General features: G+C 49.3%; 2 protein-coding genes across 2 annotated transcripts in view; both read left to right on the forward strand.

The window, feature by feature from the left end:
• The window catches only part of SPNS3 (sphingolipid transporter 3 (putative)), a 54,450-nt gene extending 43,645 nt beyond the window's left edge, over positions 1 to 10,805 (forward strand). Inside the window, exon 12 of the mRNA XM_044430024.1 lies at positions 8,749 to 10,805. Within this exon, the coding sequence (XP_044285959.1) occupies positions 8,749 to 8,816 (68 nt within the window). The 3' untranslated portion in view covers positions 8,817 to 10,805. The remainder of the gene's footprint in view (positions 1 to 8,748) is intronic.
• Positions 10,806 to 17,992: 7,187 nt separating this feature from the next.
• SPNS2 (sphingolipid transporter 2) overlaps positions 17,993 to 19,947 on the forward strand; it is a 113,910-nt gene continuing 111,955 nt past the window's right edge. Inside the window, exon 1 of the mRNA XM_044430365.1 lies at positions 17,993 to 18,154. Coding sequence (XP_044286300.1) covers positions 17,993 to 18,154 — 162 coding nt within the window. The remainder of the gene's footprint in view (positions 18,155 to 19,947) is intronic.

Below are 19,947 nucleotides of genomic sequence, written 5' to 3' on the forward strand. Positions count from 1 at the left end.
TATTTATATCTCACCCTGCTTCCAAAGTACCGGAGGGGATGCATACAATCCTCGTGTTCTCCATTTTTCCCCAACAACTCCCTACAATGTGGATTTTTCTGTTATAAGGGCTCTTGTTATGAGGCAAAAATGGAGATAAAGGAAACCTTGGAAGCCACTCTGCTTTCTTGCTGGAAAGGGGGAGGAAATAATTAGGGTCACTTAATTAGGGGGCCTGTAAAACCCCAGCACAATCTCCCCCGACTGGGTGGTCTCCAGATCCCATAATTCCCAGTCAGCAGTGGCCAGTGGAATTATGGGAATTGCAGTCCAACACATCTGCAAGACTCCAGGTTGGGTAAGGCAGACTTTGTATCTGGATAGCAGGTCCCCCGGTGACCCAATCTGCCTTCTCCAATGTCTTATGTATGCCAATATTTAAATGCCGCTTAAATATAATAAAACCCCTAAGCATTTTATCTTCATTATGACAAGAATTATAGATGCCGTATTTCTGCTGAACTCATAGTTATTCGTTCCCCGTTTGCACCTCTGCATATAGATTTGCATGTCCAAATGTAACGCCAGTTGGTGCCGTGCTTGGGCGATGCATCGCCTCTGCTTCGGCTCTGTGTGAACGGCCATCCTTGTCTGACCGCAGCTTCTAGAATTTCTAGGAATCGGCCCCAGGAAGGAAGGAGGAGTGCCGGTTCAGTGGGGGTGGGCGGTTTGCTTGCAGGCAGCTCTCTGCGCTGCCTTCCTCTGGCCGGCTTGTGCCTCAAGGGGTTTCCGCAGCCCCACGGCCTTTGCTTGCCTGGACTGATGCAATGCAAGAGCCATCCTCTGCAAAGCACCCCGCCCCCCCCCCTTTGCTTCTGTTCCAACTAAATCGCTCGCTTTGTGAAGATTAAATTCATGAATTATGGGGCCTGGCTTGCATTCCAGGAGCAGAGTGATTAAAACGGAGCTGTGGTGGCATCTCTGTTGAAGGGGACATGGGAGGAAGGAGCAGGAAAGGCAGCGGGAGAGAGCTGGAGAGGCAGGATACGTGTATGGGAAGCAAGAAGTTTGGGAGTGAAGGAGGGATAGTCAAGAGGGAGGAGAGAGCCCGGTGGAGATTCTGGGTACGGTTTCAAGACTTGTATCCTGCAGTACACAATATCAGTACTTCCCTGCAGAAACAGGAAGAGTATATGCTCTGGTCTGAGCATTGCATGGCGTGTACATCAGAGATTTCTGCATGCAGCCAGAGGTTAGATGGCTCTGAGAATGGAGTGGTAGCAGTGAGATCTTCTTAGGCGTCTCTGCATCAGGTTTTTAGAGTCACCACTTTACCGAACCTTCTGGATTCTTTGCAGGATTAAAATCAGCTTCTGTGCTCCGGGGTTCTGCTTGGTTGCCCTTCCTATGTGTTCCATTGCAGAACCACTAGGTGGCAGTGTGGCACAGCGGAATGTGCAAATGCACAAGGGTTTTGTGCCATCCTTCACAGATATACCTGATTTATCTATTTATTATTTTTATTTACTCATTTATTTGTCTTATTAATTCACTTAATTTCTATGCTTCCCAATAGAAAAAACAATCCTAGAAATAGTTACAAAGCACTGAAAAGCCCTGTAGGATGACAGTACTTATAAAGACAAAAATAAACAAATATAAACTCTCATGAGTGAAGAATTATAAGGGCACAATAAATGCCTTTTGTACAAAGGTGGTTACTCCGGGACTAAATTAGGCAATTCTGTTATGAGTATTCCATCAGATTTCTTTAAATAGGCAGAACAAGGCAAACTTTTGGTTCTTTTGGTGCAAAGAGAAGGAATATGAGTGAGAGATGGAGTGGCTGGCAGAGATAACGAAGTGGGTGAATATCTTGGAAATCAGAAGCGTTATCCAAGCAGCAGTTCAGCCAGAAGGTGATCAAACTTCCTTGCGCACGGCTTGTGGATGATGGGAGATTCAGGACAAATATAAGGCACAGTATATTCGCACAGTATTGTTAAACAATTGCCAAACTATGGAATTTGCTGCCACAAGTGTATTTATTTATTGTATAGCTATACTGGCCGGGAGCCAAAGCTATTAAAACTGTGGAATAGAGCACAAGAAAAGATCACTTGCCTAAAAATTTAAACTATGGTATAAATTCCACAAAAAGAAACCCAGCAGCCCTGCAGAGATTGCAAACACGTCAGCAGATCTGGCAACAACAAAAATGAAAGGACTAAAACCCCAAGAAATTCTTAATTCATTCACAATTGGCGTTGTGCTGGATGAGTTTAAAGGAGGTGGGCTAGTTCCTAGCGATCAGGGCCTGAGAGTCCCGCTGGTTGATGTTTTCTGCAACTTCAGAGGCTCAGTATGGTATTACCTGGGAAACCTGCGTAAGGAAACATGCATGCCAATTGCTGGGAAACTTGTAGGCATCTCATGAGCTTCTGGTGACCAGAAGCTGGACTAGGACAGCCTCCCCCGATCCCACCAAGCTGTCCTGATGCTCTTAGATTCTTACCTCTGTGGGTTGCCAGGAGCAGCTTGGCAAGTTGGGTGTATTTGCTGATCCGTGTGTAGTGACTTATTGTGGTGTGGTCTATTTTAGAGTTTCTCCTGACCGTGATGGCTTGTTGTGTTGTCTGAAGTCGGGCCACACGCTGCTCAGCTGATCACCTGAGTGGCTTCTTTTCAGGTAGGATCTGCGAGCTCCTGATCCACCTGGGGATCACCTGAAGATGTGACAGCAACACAGAACGGATCAGGCGCCCTCACCTCCTGCTCCATAGGTCTTCTCTGGAGGAGGAGGGTCAGGAGTGCCCCATCCGTGCCCCATTCTCCTTGTTGTGTTTTCAAGAGTGTTTGTACAACAGAAGCTCTTTGGATGCCTCCTTTCTCCCCGTGAAGGTCCCCGCAGCGCTTCCAAGAGGAAAGGGGGAAAGGAGGCCAGCAGAAGAGCAAAGCGGCCGCAAACCAGCTCTCAACACTTCATTGTGCTGTTACCTGAACCCACCCCTTCTGAACCACCCAGGCTTGTTGACCATCCTGGTTGTGTCCAGCCAGCATAGCAAGTCATTGCGGTTGATCCACTCGTGTTCGCCCAGCGATGCTCCACCTGGAGTGTGAGTGATCGGGTCATCTGAACGAATTCCTCCTCTCCGTCGGCCCTTGCATGCCCCCAGATTTATTTATTAAAAGCTTTTCTATCCCGTGCCTTACAGAACGTCTCAGGACAGCTTACAATAAATGAGTAGAACAAAGCAAACCGCACAGCATCCGACCATTGATATACTAAAACCCTATCAAAATCAATTCAATAATTAAATAGCAGGAAAATAAAAGTGCTTTTGCCTGACACTGAAAAGAATATAATGTTGGTGCCAGGTGAACCTCTCTGGGGAGTGTATTCCACAGTCGGGGTGCCACCACAGAGAAGGCCCTCCTCCGGGGGCTCACCCTCCTAATCTCTTTCAAGGAGGCTCCCGGAGCAGGGCCCCTGGCTCAGATCTCAAGGGGCGGGGGGCACACAGGGAAGGGGGCGCTCCGTCCACATCGAAGCCCTTTCACTTGCTGGGGCGGAGTGTGCCTTCCATTTTCATTCTGGAAAAGCTGCATTTCACCTCTCAGAGGCATGGAAGAACTTCGTTTCAATTAGTTGATGAATAGCAACTGTTCTCACACGTTGTCATCCTGCGGCTTCCCATTTTGCTATTTATGTCTGCTTTTCCCCTTTTAGTTGAGCAGACATTTTCCAATATGTATCCATTAGCTTAATTAATTTAGCTGCTAACGGCTCATTGGCAGAAGTGTAAATTGCGTCTCTCTGAGGGAATACAGACCAGCCTGCTATTACAATACAGATGTTTCCCACGAGGAAATAAACCAGAGCAACTGAGTGGTAAAAATAATCTTTTTATTTCTTTCTGTCACTTGGAAGCCTAAAGAAAGCATTTATGGTGAAAAATGAACTATACTGCATTCTTTCTAATACCGGTGACAATTGATTTGGCAATGCAACAGGCCCAAATCGAGGCCAAGAGGAAGACAAAGTCAGAGCAGAAATTACAGGCAGAAGCAATCACGGGTTACAAAACTACAAAATGACCTCGGCACCGTCAAAGTGGGTTGGACCAGCTGTCCTTATTGGCCCCTTCCAGCTTTGTGATTTGATAGTTGTGTGATTCAGTGAATTTTTAAAAATTAGGGAGCCAATTGAATTGCTGCACAAAAAAATGCATCCCATGTATTAAATTCCTGGGCACCTCTTTCGTTGGTGACTGAGATGCCATTTTGCTCTTTCAGAAGGGTGGGGAGAACTGTCCCCTCTCTCAGTGGCATCATTTCAAACCTTGCAGAGAGGTTCGACGTGGGGAAAACTCTTGTTTTTTAAGGAGCTTTTGTGCGACTCTCACCCAACATTTTTGATTAAGTCCCGCTAGAAGTGTCTTTCCTTGTCACAATTTATTTATTTTCGATTTATATCCTGCCTTTTTCCTACAAAGGGCTCAAGGCAGCTTACACCATTCTAACAATGACCATTCTTACAATGACACCACCTTAGGAAAAAGCGTGTTAGGAAAAATGAAGTTTTGCATTCTGTGTCAGAGCTTTGGGACAGAAGAAACCGCTTTTGTGGTTAATTGTCTGATCCAGAAAGTCTACATTCCAGAAAGCTTTTGGAATGTATTTTTGAGTCCAGTCTTAGACGCACCTGCCAGGGTGTTGCTGAAATCGGTTTTCCCTCGTCTGACACAATTGTTAAAAAAGGGGGAGTTTATTTTTAAACCTTCTCTATTTATTTATTTAAAACATTTTTATGCTGCCCCCATCGCAACGACGCCTTGGGGTGGCTCACAACAGAAACAAAATACATAAATAATAACAATATAACAATAAAAAATATTAAAAAACCCCTGGTGCATCTCGGCTAAAAATTTAAAATCCTATAAATGCGAATAATTTAACAATTAAAATAAGTTTTAAATAAAAAGGTCCTAGCCAGGCGCCGAAACAAATAACGACTTAACAGCACTACCCCTATTTCTATTTATTTCTTTTCTGTACTGTCTGTAGCTGAAGATCTCTGAGCAGTATACTACGATGTATAAAAACAGTAAAATGCACTAGATCAAAACAGCTGTGGCCGCAAACGTCTGGACAACACCTTAGAACACATCTTAGAAATTAACTTGCACTGGGGATAAGTGGGTGCACTTCTTGTTCCAACACATGCGATGCACCTTCCATAATTCACCCCCTGCAGCTGCTGACGTCCACGTCAATGAGCTATTCCGGCACAATCCCACTTCCTTTGCCAGCCTTTCAGCAAAAGCACGCACAACTGCAGCTTTCCAATCCACGGATCACAAAAAATGCTCCAACTACGCACTGGAGAAAAGGAAAAGGCCGCATGCGGGTTTGTTTGTACCGGCAAAGACTTGCAAAGCAAGTGAAAACTCATCAGGCGAATGCTAACAAGCTAGTTCTCACCCCGCCATGGCATTCTGCACAGGGGTGGGAGTGCGTCACACATTGGAGAAGGGGACTTCTTCAGCAAGTCACACCACCCAAGGAATTCTCCACAAATTCCTGGAAAGTGACTTAACAAATTCCAAAGCTACCTGCCACAAAGTTGCCTTGGGAGTGGTGGCATTCCTCCGTTCGTTTGCCCGGTCCCTGCAACGTGAGGATGCTCTTCTCGCTACAGGCGCCCTTTCTCCTGGAGGGCCTTCTCGCCAGTATCGGATGCAGAAGGATTGGTTTATGTCCCACTTCCCATCCAGGGAACTTAAGGTGGATCGAGATCCGGTTTTCCTGGTGGCCTCCAGACCAGCAAAGTCAGAGCACTGCATGTCCAGACAGTTCCTGCTGAATAATAATGGCGAAATTTGCATATCATGGCAAGAAGGAGCCCACAGTGGGCCGGTGGCTTTGCACACAGCTCATGCTGTGCCTCACAGGCAGTCAGGGCTCCATGAATGGTTTCATAGAACAGTAGAGTTGGAAGTGGCCATGAAGGCCATCTAGTCCACCCCCCTGCTGTTGCAGGACACCCATTTACACCACCCCACTCAGGTGGCTGTCCAGTTGTGCCTTGAGTGTCTCCAGGGTGGGAGCGCCCCCCACCTCTCCAGGCAGCCGGTTCCACTGTCCTATTGCCCTGACAGTGAGGAAGCTTCTCCCGACGTTCAGCCTGAATCTGGGTTGTCCCTCCAGCCAGCAGCCCTGGGGGAGCACAGCAGCAGGACCAAATTGCCTCCCCCATCTTGCCAGAACTTGAGCCATCTTCTGCTCACCATGACTTTCCCCCGCATTTGCTGCAGACGTCGTAAAAGGCAGCTTGGCCGCCACCGATACCCCTTCAAGGAGCCCAAGTGGCACCTTAGAGGGTGTGTCTGTGACCACAAATCATTTAAAAATGGGGGACCCGCCAAATTAATGGACATGCACGTGGTGGGCATGTCATGAGTGGAGCTGGCTGGAGCCAAGGGTCAGACTAGATGGCCCAGGAGGCATTTTCTGACTCGCTCTGTTTCCGTGTTTCTAATGCAGGCATTTGTGCACTGCATGAAAAACTGAATTGTTCTTTTGCACGTATGCACCTGCCCAGTTTTGGAGGTCTGAAGGGGGCAGTCTTGTCCGGCCAATGACTGGACTTCCCATTCTGCAATTAGAGAGAGAAGGTTATCCGCTCCAGAGGGCCAGAAGCCAGAGGCAGCAGGTTTCCCAGAAGAGAAACGCCGGAGCTGCCTTGCCCTGCAGGTGTCATGCACCCACAGGACCAGGTGAAATATTTAGGCATAGTTTTATCACAGGTCATGTGTCTCTCATGGGCCAGAGACCCCCGTACCCTTCAAGAAGTGTGCACCAGTTTAAGTCCAGCACAAGGCTGAGCTTATCCCAGCTAGTCGCTGTTTAATCCAGGCCTGAGGGTGCTCCTGTGGATGTCCTGGCCGGCTCCACTCCCCCCCGCCCCCCGAGGGCATCTTGGGCAGCACACAACTCTCAGAGCTGATTTCTCGCCTATGGGGCATCATCCAGGACGGCCACACACCATACTGCTGGCCCCGTTCCGAGATCAGCCTTCAGGGGAAAAGGGGAAGGTTGGGGGACAGAGGCAGGACTGCTTTGTTGAAGAATCCCACTGCAAGGGGGCAGGTTTTCCACGGAGGGGAGAGGGGCTCCTCCACCTGCCATGTGCTCTTCTAGCCTCCCCTACATCCTGATAATAAAGTGAAAGCAAAGGATGGGAAGGATGCGGTGGAAGGGCTAACTGAACCCTGTGGTATTTTTTGGTTTTCCTGCCATTCAAAAGCTACGGACCATGACATAACAGACACGTGCGTGTGTATGCGCGCGCGCGCGCACACACACACACACACACACAATCTGGAGTTCCCTTTTCTGCATCGCTTGCAACAAAGCCAGGAAATGGAAAGCGCTTCCCTTTCACAGCCAGGAAAGATCCGAGGGCTACGCCCCACGGCTTTGCTGCGATCACCATTCCTTTTCTTGGCACCAGCGACCGTAGTTATGCCTGGAAAGTGTTTGCTCCCGTGGAGCTCAGGACTGGAGAAGCTTCACCTATCCTTGGTAGCTGCTAGAAGAGAAGGCGAGGAGGCAATTGGCCTCTGCCCCGAGGAGCTTACAGTCCAAAGGGAGTTGTAAGGGGAAGGCGACGCAGAGGGGTGGGCAGGGCTGGCGTTGGCTGGTGTGCTGCTGTCTCCAGGTTAAGGCACCTGGGAGGTTCTGCCCAGTCTCACCTGCTGCTCCGGCTTCCTCGTCAGCTCGCCTGCCTGCCAGGAAGAAAGCGAGCGAGCACTGAAGCCACGGTGTGGCCTCCCTCTTGCAAGCACATCCTCCGGCCCAGGGAGAGAAGCAGGTGGACAAGCGGTTGCACAGGTGGAACAAATGCAAATGACTTGTGCCAGTGAGCCCCGACGGGGTCTGATCCCCCAGCAGGGGTCCAGGGAGACCCCCTGGGCATGTGGGCATCCTCAGCCTAGAGGGATTCGGCCATCCCTGCTCATTTTCCCCATCTTAAAGCTCTTCCCCCTGCTTCCACTTAAGTTTGTGACTGAAACAGTTAAATGTTCATCAGCATTTTCATGTACAGTATATTACTTCCAATATTCACATGGCTGTGCAACTTGAACCTAATGCTTTTTAATATATTATTTGTGCTAATATATGTGTTTTTGTATGCACCTTCTCGCTGTATACCCGGTTTTGGTACAGTATTTTAAAGTGGAGAGCTGCCTTGCAAAATTTAGTGCAAATCTCAAAATTGGATTGTGTTTTGGGTGACACACTGCATCGTCTTTATAGGCCGCCTTATTTCCCCCTGCAAAGGAACGTGGCTTATCACGTTTTCCTCCTCTCCGTTTTATTCCCACAATGACAACTGTGTGAGGTAGCAAAGTGGCTAAGAGTGCAGGGCTGGGACTCAGGCAATCTGGGTTCAAGTCCCCCCTCAGCCATGGAGCTCACTTTGGGCCAGTCACAGACTCTCAATCTGGCCTACCTCACAGGGTTGTTGTTGTGAGGATAACACTGAGAGGAAGAGGAGAACGATGGAAGCCGCCTTGAGCTCCTTGAAGGGGAAACAGGCGGGATATCAATACAATAAATAAATCAACGCAGATCTCGTGTGTCCGGTCCAGCGCTTTTGGCCGCTATACCATACTGGCTTTCTCATGTCGGTTCAGGAAATGCACAAATAGGAGAGTTCTTGAAATTTGGCCTGAACAAATTTCTCCCCCATACCCATCTCAGGCATTCTGAACTTCTCGCAAAGCTTGAAAGCACTTCGTCTGGCCTTGCATGGAGGGATCGCGTGGTAACCCTCAGCGGATCAGAGGACTGCTCAGGCCAGGCACGGCTGCTGTGAGGATCCGTCAGAAGATACCAGGCCGAGCTACCTTGAGCTCCTGGAAAGGAAAAAGGCAGGATACAGACAGACTAATGTTTCCAGGTAAGCAAGCCCCATTGAGTCGAATGGAGTTTATTCCCAGGTAAGTGAAACTTTTATTTCAGTAAGTGGCTTGGGCTAAAGAGTTCTCCATGGACTGGTGGATTTTTCAGGATGTATTTTGCATCCTGGACTAAAACAGGAATAAAACAGATCCTCAGACCAGGGGGATGAAATGCAGCCCTTGAGGTCTCCTGACATGGCTGCAACTTTTTCTAGTTTTCGAACTGCCAGTACTCTGGCAATTTTCCGTCTTTTGCGCAGGTGCTTTCCTTGTTCTAAAGGGCGGCAAGGTGTCCTCTGAGGCCCAGGTGGAGGCAAAAACAGCTTTAGGCGGAAGCACACCGGTGATTTGGGTAAAGTCCCCCACCTCTTGGTTTTGTTTCATCCATGTAGTCCCTGGAAGAATTTGGCCCTGCACGGATCTTAAGACAGAGAAGCATCAACCAGGAAAGGATTTTTTGAAAAATCTAACGGACTTTCTTGCAGGGAAGGCAGCCCAATCTGCAGAGAAAGAAGCGCTGCGACTCACTCTTAAGTTTCCAGGCGTAAATCGCTCTGGCCAGCCTTCGTTTCCATTCCGGGTCTTTAGCAAATGCTAAGCAAAAACACGCACAACTGCTCTTTTGCACCGGCCCTTTCATGAAATCAGGAGCCATATTTGCCACCGCGAGTTCCCCTCCTCCTGAAATCTTGCTGCAAAGCTGTTTCCAAACCAAAAGAATGGACTATTCCTCGTCAAGCAGTCGAACAACTTTGCTTTGAAAAAATTAGAATATCAGCTCCCCAGCACAGCTGCCAACCCACAGACTGTTCAACCGTGGAGCATAGCAACAAAAGGATCCTGAGGTTTTCCTCCAACCGCTGGATGTATACTGAGCATTTTGGTTTTTCTCTCGCTAGCTGCAGAGCTCTCTGGGAAGTGGATGATACGCAGCACTTTGCCAGAACTTCCTTTCCTAGGTTGACCTTCCCCACATCTGAGCAGCCCAACGGGAGAGGAGGATATCGGCGGCCGAGCAGCTCTCGGTGTGAGGTCACCGGCTTCTCTTCCGAGTTTCCAGACTTCTCTCACCGGCTCTGCCTCTTCCTCTGAAGCTTTTATGACACTCTCACTGCCTGTACTTGCTGAATGCCGTTTCCCCCGACCACAGTTTACCACTTCCACACCCCATACTCCTGCCACGCAACAAAGCCCTAGCGCTAACACACAAAGCCCTGAACGCCCCGAAGCCAGATTCTCTGCAGGATCGCCTCCTCCCTTATGTACCTACCTGGACCCTGAGTTCATCTTTGGGGGTCCTTCTCTGGGAGCCTCTTCCAAAGGAAGGGAGGGGGTGCCTAGCAGAAGGAGCCCCCCTTTGGATGTCGCACCCCATTGATGGAATGAGCTCCCCAAAGAGGTGTGCCTGGACCCTTCCTTGTATTCTTTTCACCGCCAGCCAAAACCCTTTTTAGTTTCCCAGCATGTTAACTTTTTAACTTTGTTTTTATGTCTTGCATTTTATTCGCTGCCACTTCCATGCGGATTCATTTGCAATTGCTATGAGGGGTTTCTTCTTTTTGATTAACTTTTGTTGATGTCTTTTTACACTTTTGCTTGATTTTTACTTTTGTCAAATGCCCAGAGAGCCTCAGCTATTAGGCAGCATAAAACTCAAACAAACAAACAAACAAACCCACCAGTCTATGACAGATATCACTTCCAGTGGGGTGGACTAGACATAATGCCCAGCTTCCCAGGATACACTATTGTCTCCAATTCTCCATCCCTCTCCTCCAGGCAACAGCTAGTTCATATTCCATTACCAACCAGCATGTCCAGTGGGGTATTTTTTTGGGGGGGAGGGGGGTCATCCTCCCTAAAGTTGGTTTGTCACGCCGGTCCCACAAACTTTTTGTGTACCTCTGCAAAGCTGCCGATACTCCCTTTTGTGGGCATGGATCGCAACAGAAGCAGCTCGGTTCTGAATACTAAGAATGCTGCAAATTTGACCAAGTCCAATTCTTCTCTCGGGAGCTTCTTAGGAATCATAGCACAGAACAGGATCCTGCTGGGGGAAACGCTCAACGTCGCCTTTGATTTGTTTCCATGCTGGGAAAACAAATGTTCAAACCATTCGCCTGACTGTCAAAAAGCAAATGCTCAAAGGGGTGCCAAGAATGGCACTAGCTTCAGAGTAATTTTACTCCTGAGCAAGTCCACTACACCAAGAGATGCTGCACTCTATAGAATGTAATTTTTAATTAATTTAGTAAAACATTGTTATCCCGTCTTTTCACAAACGTCTCAAGACGGCTTACAGAATATAAAATCAAAACAGTGAAAATACAATCCATAATATAATAAATAGTAATAAATAGATTATGATAAAGTCAATCATTACTAATGGAATAACATCAAATTAAACCAATAATAAGCAAAAGAGAATAAATCACAACCATGAGAAAAATAAATAACAATGGATAAAATAATAAAATAAAATGTGACTGTTCAGTTTAAAAATCTAAAAACTCATTCTTAAAATGGCGTTTAAATAAACAGGTTTTAACCTGGCACCGTAAGAATTATACCCTAAGGCTATGCATCCTTTTATTTTAGGGTCACACCTTTTATTATCGAAAAGAACCCACATCAATCAAGATCCCGTTTCCCGAAACCTCCCTAAAATTTCCTCTCCCCAGCCTCAGACCTTCTTCTGCCTCCAAGTCACCAGAAGTTCAAACTCCATTTACATCCACAAACCCTTTCAAACAGACCAACCTACTAACCTAATGGCCTTCCTTTCTATTTTAGCTGCCTGAAGCAACTAGATCAAATGATCACATCATAAAACAGGAATCCACATCAAAATTCCTCCCCACAAAGCACCGCAAAATTAAAACATTTCGAGGCTGTCTGGGGTTTGTCCTCATTTTCTCTAGGATCAGAGGGGGACATATCCCCAAATACCAGGTACTGGGAACAGCAGGTGAGGGCTGTTGTAACTCATCTTCCTTGTGGGTTTTCCAGAGGTGCCGGGTTGGCTGCTTTGGGATCAGGGAGACCAGTCCAGCCCTGCTCTAATTATGCCCTTCACACGCCTGGGAGATGAGGTTTGCTTTCTACGGGGAGAAAAGGCAGCACAATGTGGTTCAGCAACGGTTCCGGGAAAGGGAATTCTGCGGAGGGGTATTATAGCCCAGAAGGTCCCATTTTTCTGCACCAGCAGTCTCATCCCTGAAAGGTAGGCATCCTTTTGACGTAGAACCCATGCCAGAGATGTGCATGGATACACTACTTCCTTCAGATATTGCTCCAAGTTGTGGAAAGAAGATGCCCGGAAGCATGATTTCCCGGCTCATCACGACCAGATGACAAGGGCAAATTGATGCATCTCTCCGCCGGTGCACTATATTCCAATTTAAAGTAAAATGCTGGTTTCTGAATTTGCATCTGGGCTGATAGATTAACCTGTGTTTGTTTTGTGGAAATCAGTGTGTTTTTGTGGTTTCTTCTCAGGTTTTTGTGGTTTCTTTTCATGCATTTCTCTCCCTTTGGCAATTCACACGTTTTCCGCCTCTTAATGTTTTGCTGTGCTTGTGATCAGGCAAGTGCTTGTGGCTTGTAGCAAGTTGTGCTGACCTGCACAAGATGTGAGGAAGCTCAGCTTGGAGGCTTCAGTGCAGGTAGGAGGTTCACTGATGCTCACAGGGCTGTAGCGCCAGCACCAGCATGGGTGGCCAGGTGGTGGTATTGCCGCTACAGGGTCAGCTGACCCAAGGTGGCCAATAGGGTTCCACCAGGCCTTATAAATCTGTTCACTCCTCTGTCTGGACCACTCGCCCAATTTCAGGCCTGCTGTTAGGATCCCACCTCTTGGAGCTGTCCCAGATCCTGGATGCTAGAACCCATAATGCTAAATCCAAAGTTGAAGCTTAGCTCTCTATATTAGCCAGTGAGCATGCTGGCTGGGGATAATGGGAACTGTAGTCTGACCCATCTGCAGGATGCCAGTAGCGTCCACATAGCTTGAGGTGCCTGAGCCTGCCAAATCTTGGAAGCTAAGCAGGGTCAGATCTGGTTGAAATCTGGATGGGGGACTTAAACTGTGAACCGGCCAGAGAACTTTGGCCATGGGCAGTACAGAAGTGTAACGTGCTGAGGATGAGGATGCCCAGTTGGGGAAGGCTGATGAGGTTTTACTTTGGGGAAGGCTTAAGCCAGTAGCGTTTCAAACTAGCAACCCTCTTCCCTCTCCAAACACAGGCTGTGTGTGTGTGTGTGTGTGTGTACACACACATGTGCCAGACATGGGGTCCCAAGGAAATAGTTGTCTCTGCTGACATCTGCAAGGAGACCACAAACGTTATTTTCATTTGGTGCATCGATATCCTGCTAGGGACACTTTAAAAACAGACTGCAAAGAGAGAGAGCTTGCTAGATTTGGTGTGTTGGAAAGAACTAAAGGCAGTTTGTTTTCCTGGGGTGGTAACTGGGCAGATGGGAAGCGAGAGTTGTTGCTGGGGGCCAAACGGAGTGGAAATGTGGAAATGGGGATCACCCGGCCTCGGTTCCTCAGTTGCACAAAGCAGATGCCAAGGTGAAAAAGCCCTGTTGTGGCCTAGGAGCCTCCGGGCTTGTCGCACCCCCATGTCTCTTACCAGGGCTCTGTGGTTTTGACCCAAATGGGAGCAGCATGTGTCCGTTCAATTCTTTTTATGGTTGCACTTGCTTCTGAGCATACACCAAGTACAAAAGTTGAACCCTATCTACTGTGAATTAAGCAAAGCTGCTCTTACAAAGCCTTCTGCATGTCAACTTGATCCATCTCACCTGGACATGCACATGGTGGGCATGTCATGAGCAGAGTCGGTTGGAGCTGGGGGTCAGACTAGATGGCCCGGGAGACCCCTTCTGACTCGCTCTGTTTCTATGTTTCTATCTTTGGTCGTCCTGTTCATCTCCTGCCCCTGATTTTCACTAGCCTGGTTGCCCTCTTCACGGAAGATTAACTTCTTATGCTGTGTCCAAAGTAAGACAGCCTCCAGTTTGCCATTTTTACTTCTGGGGAATGTTTTGGCTTGATTTAATTGGAGACGCACTTGTTCGGCTTTCTTTTAGTCCAGGTATTTGCAAAGCTCTCCAAAACCGCATCTCAAATGCATCCTTTTTCTTCCAATCAGCTTTCTTCACTGACCAGCTTTCACGTGCAAACACAGTAAATAGGAACACAACTGTGCTCTGCCTCGCTCTGTTTCTGTGTTTCTATCTCTACGTGCGGTTGGGGATGAAAGGTCCAGTCTGAAAACCCCACAGAACTTCCACTGTTCAGTGAAGATTGTGGTGCGATTCATGTTATTTTTGCCTTGCATGTCTGATCCACCGGTGGGAGCCGGGTCCAAGCGGGTGGGCCTATACCACCTCCGCCCTGGGATGGGCCGCAAGCACAAGTACAAATTTGCATTGCGTTGCTACTCCTTGGAGTCTAATGAGCCGTTTTTTCATTACCAGGGCACCCTGACCTGCAGCCGGCGGTCCCAGATCTGCCTTCCAGCCTTGCCTAGATGGAACATTGCTCTCCCATAGCAGAGCTTGTTCTGCCGTCTCCCGGTGTCTTGCAGACGTGCCAGCGCCCTTTGTCTTTTCCATGTTTTGTTGCATCGCAGCCTGGAATCGGCGTTGCGATACAACATTGGGATGGTGTAAAACAATTGTATAGAGGCACAAAAGTTCAGTAAACCAAAGCAAGCTGGTATTTCTTGGTTGCAGAAGTCTCTCTCTGTCCCCAATTCATTCCTTGGCAGAAGCCCGTTGACAGCAATTATAGTTGTGAGTGAATGTATCAGCAAGGGTCTGAATACCGAATTTTTAGAAAATGCCTGAGATCACTGCTGTAAATGGTGGTCCTTATTTATGAAGTAGTGGCGTCCATATCTTCCCTTTCTTCCAAGTAGCCCAAGGCAGTATATGTAATTCTTCCCTTCTCTGTGTTAGCCTCACGACAACCCTGTGAGGTAGGCTAGGTTGGAAGGTGGGTAGTGTTGCAAAGGCACTGAGTGAGCTTTGAGGCCAAGTGGGGCCTGAAACTGGGTCTCCCGAGTCCCCGTGTAAGACTCCAACCACTGTACCCCACTGTCTCTCTGGGAATTTGGACCAGCCAAACCACAGATGAGACCCCAGAAGGTCTGAGCCCAAATTCGGTATTAAAACAGGTCAGACGCCCAGCCGAGGGGAGTGTTCTCATTCCAGCATATCAGTGCCATTTGCAAGGCAAATGCTCCCCCCCCCCTGCCCCGCTTGGCAGTTCAAAGCGAATGTTGCATATGACCTGAAATTCCAAACCAACGCCCACGAGCAGGTGGAAGGAGGTCCAGGACTAGATCGATTTGGGGAATCCTCCGCTTCCGGTGTGTGCTTTCACCACTGCTCTTTCTGTGGACATTCAGCACGTCCTTGGTCTCACCCATGCTGATAGAGCGAGCACCCTATTTTTTGCAATGTGGAATAGTCCTCTTCAGAATTCCCGCCGGCCATGCCCTCTTCCGCAATACTCCATTCCATCCCGCCAGTCCCCTTTCTCCCCAGCACGCATCCAGCATGCTGTGCATCCTTGAGGCTGCTGTTTATTTTTGCCACTTTAGGTTTTCTGCCCCCTTTGGATTTTTTTTTCCTTTCGCAAACCTCAGCCTTTCCCCAGGAACGCCGATACATCCCTCTTACCTCTCGGTGGCTTTTAAAGGGAGTGATAATGCTCGGTGCCACCATTTTTGCACGCCTTCTCACGTTTCACAAACTAAATTAGGGATTTGTTTGCAATGTTCCCCTTCTGTTCCTATTCGGGTTCCAAAGATGACGGCCCGAGTTCTTGTCCCGCTACAGTCACGGAGCTCACCGGGGTGACTCAGGGCCAGTCACAGGCTCTCAGTCTAAGCCACCTCACAGGGTTGTTGTGAAGATAAAAAGGACTGGAGGAGAATCGGTTAAGCCACCTAGGGTCTCTTGCAGAAAGAAAAAAATACTACTAAGAATTAATTATTAATATTTTAATTAATTACTAACAATACTGATCCTGCAATTGCCTTTCCCCCAAAGCGTTTCAGTTAAAGACACTAAGAGCTGGCCCAGAGAGCATTTCACCCTCTAACATGGTTGGACTTCAACTCCCATCCACCCCAGCCTCAATGTATAAACTGAAGACAAAATGGCAAAATGTAAAAACTGGGAGGTTGAACTGCTATGCGGAGACATCCGGGTCAAAACACTGGAGTTGCGCAGGACAATCTGTGGGTTTTCCTACAGCAGCCCAGTGTAACAACCCCCCCCACCCCCGGTTTGTAAATTAGATAAGGGATGCTGTCTTATCTCGGTGTTTATGATGCTTTGCTCCTTTGATCTTTGTTTCTAATTTCACTTTTGCCTTGTGGTTACACCGTTTATTGTATTTCTGGATTGTTCTGGCTAAAAGAAATAGGTCTGAATAGATCTCAGAGCAATAAATAGCTCCCACAGCCCCCGGCAGCAAGCAAAATGTACCCCTGTGTACACTAGAGGGGTTACAAACCCACGTGGTGCAAGCATTGTATCCAAGGCAGTGTAATTCCAAGGGCAGTGTTGTATAGTGGTTTGAGTACCACCGGTCAGACCCCTAAGGTCCAGATCCTCGTGATTCTTGCGGGCCAACCGGGGGCCAGCTTCTCTTTTGCAGACCACTCTACCTGATAGATTTGTTGCAAGGAAGAAAAAAAAAAGGGGGGGGGGAGAACAAATGCATGTGCTCCGAGATGGTAAATAAGTGAAATTTTCCTGAACGCAATACATCAAGTGAAGGACAGGTGGCAATCAGCTACAGGTCGATGCTCTGAGCTGATTCCTCACGACTCCACATGGGGCTGGGGAAGAGATGGCGTCGCTGCCAGCCAGGGACATTCAGGGCTGAGTGTGGGTTGCCGTTGAACTGCGGGTTTATTTTGTTTTAACTCCGAGGTGTCTACTGTGTTCTCCTCTCCCTGTAGCCTCACAGCCCCGGATGATTCGGGGCTTGCCATCCTGCCCCACATGCGGTGCAAGTCAAGCTGCACGGCCACGACTGGCCCAGAAAATCCACTGAGCTTCATGGCTGGATGGGGACAAGAACCTGGATCTCCCAAGTCCAATGCTCTTGTGGCTGCATCATGGGTTTTCCTAATGCCTGAACCCAGCCATGCTAACAAGCCATGGCTTGTTAACCACAAACAACCCATGAAGAGAACCCGTGGTTTGTCACTGGGTTGCCGTCGATGGGTCATTCAGCCCGCTCGGCCGTGAATGCTTTGGACCAGCCCGAGACTTTCAGTGTAACCTACTTCACAGGGCTGTTGCTGTGAGGACAACATGGGGAAGAGAACCTTGGAAGGAAGGAAGGAAGTCAATATTATATGTAATATAATGATGAGAATAGAATTTGACGGTTGCCGATCAATAACCCATGCTCTCTCGAGTGCGGGTTCTCATGCCGTTGGAATCTGGGTGGTGTGGACAGCCAGCGTGGAATAGATCATGTGTGGAGTCGATCAGACTGGACCACTGCAGAGGGACTGGCGACTATTTGCATGCCGCCTGGGCCTCCCCCTCTGCGCACGTGGGACGCACCCCTGCTGTGGCCACTCGTTCGATTGCGCATCCCTGGCCGCCCGGGAGGGCTTCGTGCCCATGAGCTACATGCTCTGGGCGGGGCTGAGGCAGCTGCCTGTAACCCCTGCCTGCTCGCCTCATCAGAGCGTCCACTCGTGCGAGGAGGACTCCGGACTATGGACGACGGCCGGGAGCCCGGCTGTGGGAGGGGTCCCCTTCTTTCAGTAGGGCTTTTCGGCATGTCTCCCGTGCTGCCCACACCTGCTTTCCCCCACTGGAGACACACCGAATTCCATCTGGGAGGATCCTGGCCAACAAGCCGGGCTGCTTTTTCCAGAGGAGCCAGAAGTTCCCATGTCAGTGGGGCCGTGTTGCCACTCCAGATTCCAGTCTGAACTTTTAAGGGTCTAGCCAAGGCACCAGACCACGGGCCCCAAACAGTTTTAGCACCACGGATGACTCCTTCAAGGTGCTCTTTGAAGCCGGCGTGGCAACAGGGCCTCACTGACGTGGACTCCTCCAGCCTGCAGGGTCCTTTTGCGTTCCTCAGGGCACCTGTGGGCGTGGTGCGGTTGCGGAACTCGGCCGCTGTGCCTCGTGCCGGCGAGGGATCTCGGGTCGGTGTCCCACAGCAAGCCATATTACTGAGCCGCATGGAGGAGCGCTCTCCCATGCCCCGCGAGATAATACAGGAACATCATAAGCAGACAAACAAGAGCTGGAAGGAGACGCTTCCCCTGGGCACACCGGGGGGCGGGGGGGGGCAAACTAATCAGGATGCCAGCAATGGGAAGATGATTTTAACATGAAAGCAAAAGCAGCCCCAGGGAGAGGCGAGTCAGCTCGGGACCACTGCACCAAGAAGGGAGATTAACTCTTTGTAACCCCCTCCACCAATTTTTCCTGTGTGCATTTCTTTTTCCCATCTCCAGTTGTCTCCTGCATTTCTAGGCTGACTCAGATCACTTTGCAGGGATGATCAGCGCAGTACAACTACAGTAATTCATGTTTGAAATGTGTGCTAACAAGCAACAAAAGCTGAGGATACAGGTATCAAAGCATTCATCTGACTTTTTGTCCATCTTGGGGGGCCCAAAGGGGTCTCCTGGGGGGTTTAGTGCAGTCAGTGAGTTGCTAATGTGGACTTACTCCCTTTATCTTCATTCCTGGGTGCCCAGGATCAAGTCCAGGATCTTTCCCTGCACTGAATTTGTCCCTTAAGCTGAAAGAAAATTGACACCTCTGCTTGACCTAAGCAAACACTTTGTTCATACCAGACCCAAGCGGATCATTCATGCATTTTTGCAAAGCAGGGTTCAGATGACAGGGCAACCCCCCATGGGTAGAATAACCCATGGGCTGTTGCCCACAGACAACCTGGTTTGTACAGGTTTGTACCCTGGAAAAATCAGTCCAGATTTGTACCACAGGGACACCCATGTTGGGTTGCCCTGACTTTTGAACTCAGACACTGTCCTCAGCGACTTCCGAGGGCCGGCTGGCAAGGGGAAAGAGGCCAGCTGTGCTTTGTGAGGTCAGGCGTTCCACAATATTTGTGCAGCTTCTCACCGCTATCCGCTGTGCCCTGCCCTCCAGAAAACACTCCAAAGAGCTTGGCTGCCGAGCAGGAGAGAAATATAATGAACAGATGCGCAAATAAAGTAAAATACACTATCTTCTTGAGAACAGGCCGAAAGCAGGTAGTTGCTTTCCTGAGGAGACTGGAAGGGGCAGTCACATTAACAAAATAGCACAGGAAGAAAATAACTTAGCACCATGGCCCTAATTCTGTAGCCCCGTAACCACTACTATTTTGATAGATTATACTTTTTTCCTGTTGATGGTTTTCGTTTTGCAGCGGGATTACAGACACCTTCCTGCCCTGTCACCTTCTTGGGCACTGTCTCCCAGTGTCGCGGGGCCCCGAGGTGCGGCTGTCTGGAAGCACTGGGGTCTCGGAGCAGCTGCGGTGGTCTGCAAAGCAGAGGGAAAGCCCTGGTCTGGCTTGAGCGGGATGAGGGGCACGCTCGGGTCGTCCCATGAGGTCGGCCCCGAGTGTCCACACGGCCCATCCACCCCGCCTCTTGCACTCGCTGATATAAAGGTTCAGGGGCCCATGGGGTCCCTGCTACACCCGATCCCCGGAGGAGCGGGCTTTGGCCACATCTGTTTCACCATTTGCTGCCCCCCGCTGGAATCTTTTTGCCTGCAGGAATGTCCTTGCAGCTCCCCGGCCAAGCAGGGCATGGCGCCCGGCTCCCCCGAGCTGCGGGCCGCGCCCCCCCCCCCCCGGCGGGACCACCGGCTCCGCTGCGTGTGCGACGCGCCTCTGCGCGCCGCGCTCCCGCTTTGCTTCCGAAAGAGCGACGCTCGCCCGGCCCCTTCCTGCCAGAGCCGCCGCCGCCGCCCG

The sequence above is a fragment of the Varanus komodoensis genome, unplaced genomic scaffold, assembly GCF_004798865.1.
Source record: "Varanus komodoensis strain SLA01 unplaced genomic scaffold, ASM479886v1 scaffold20_1, whole genome shotgun sequence".
Lineage (NCBI taxonomy): Eukaryota > Metazoa > Chordata > Lepidosauria > Squamata > Varanidae > Varanus > Varanus komodoensis.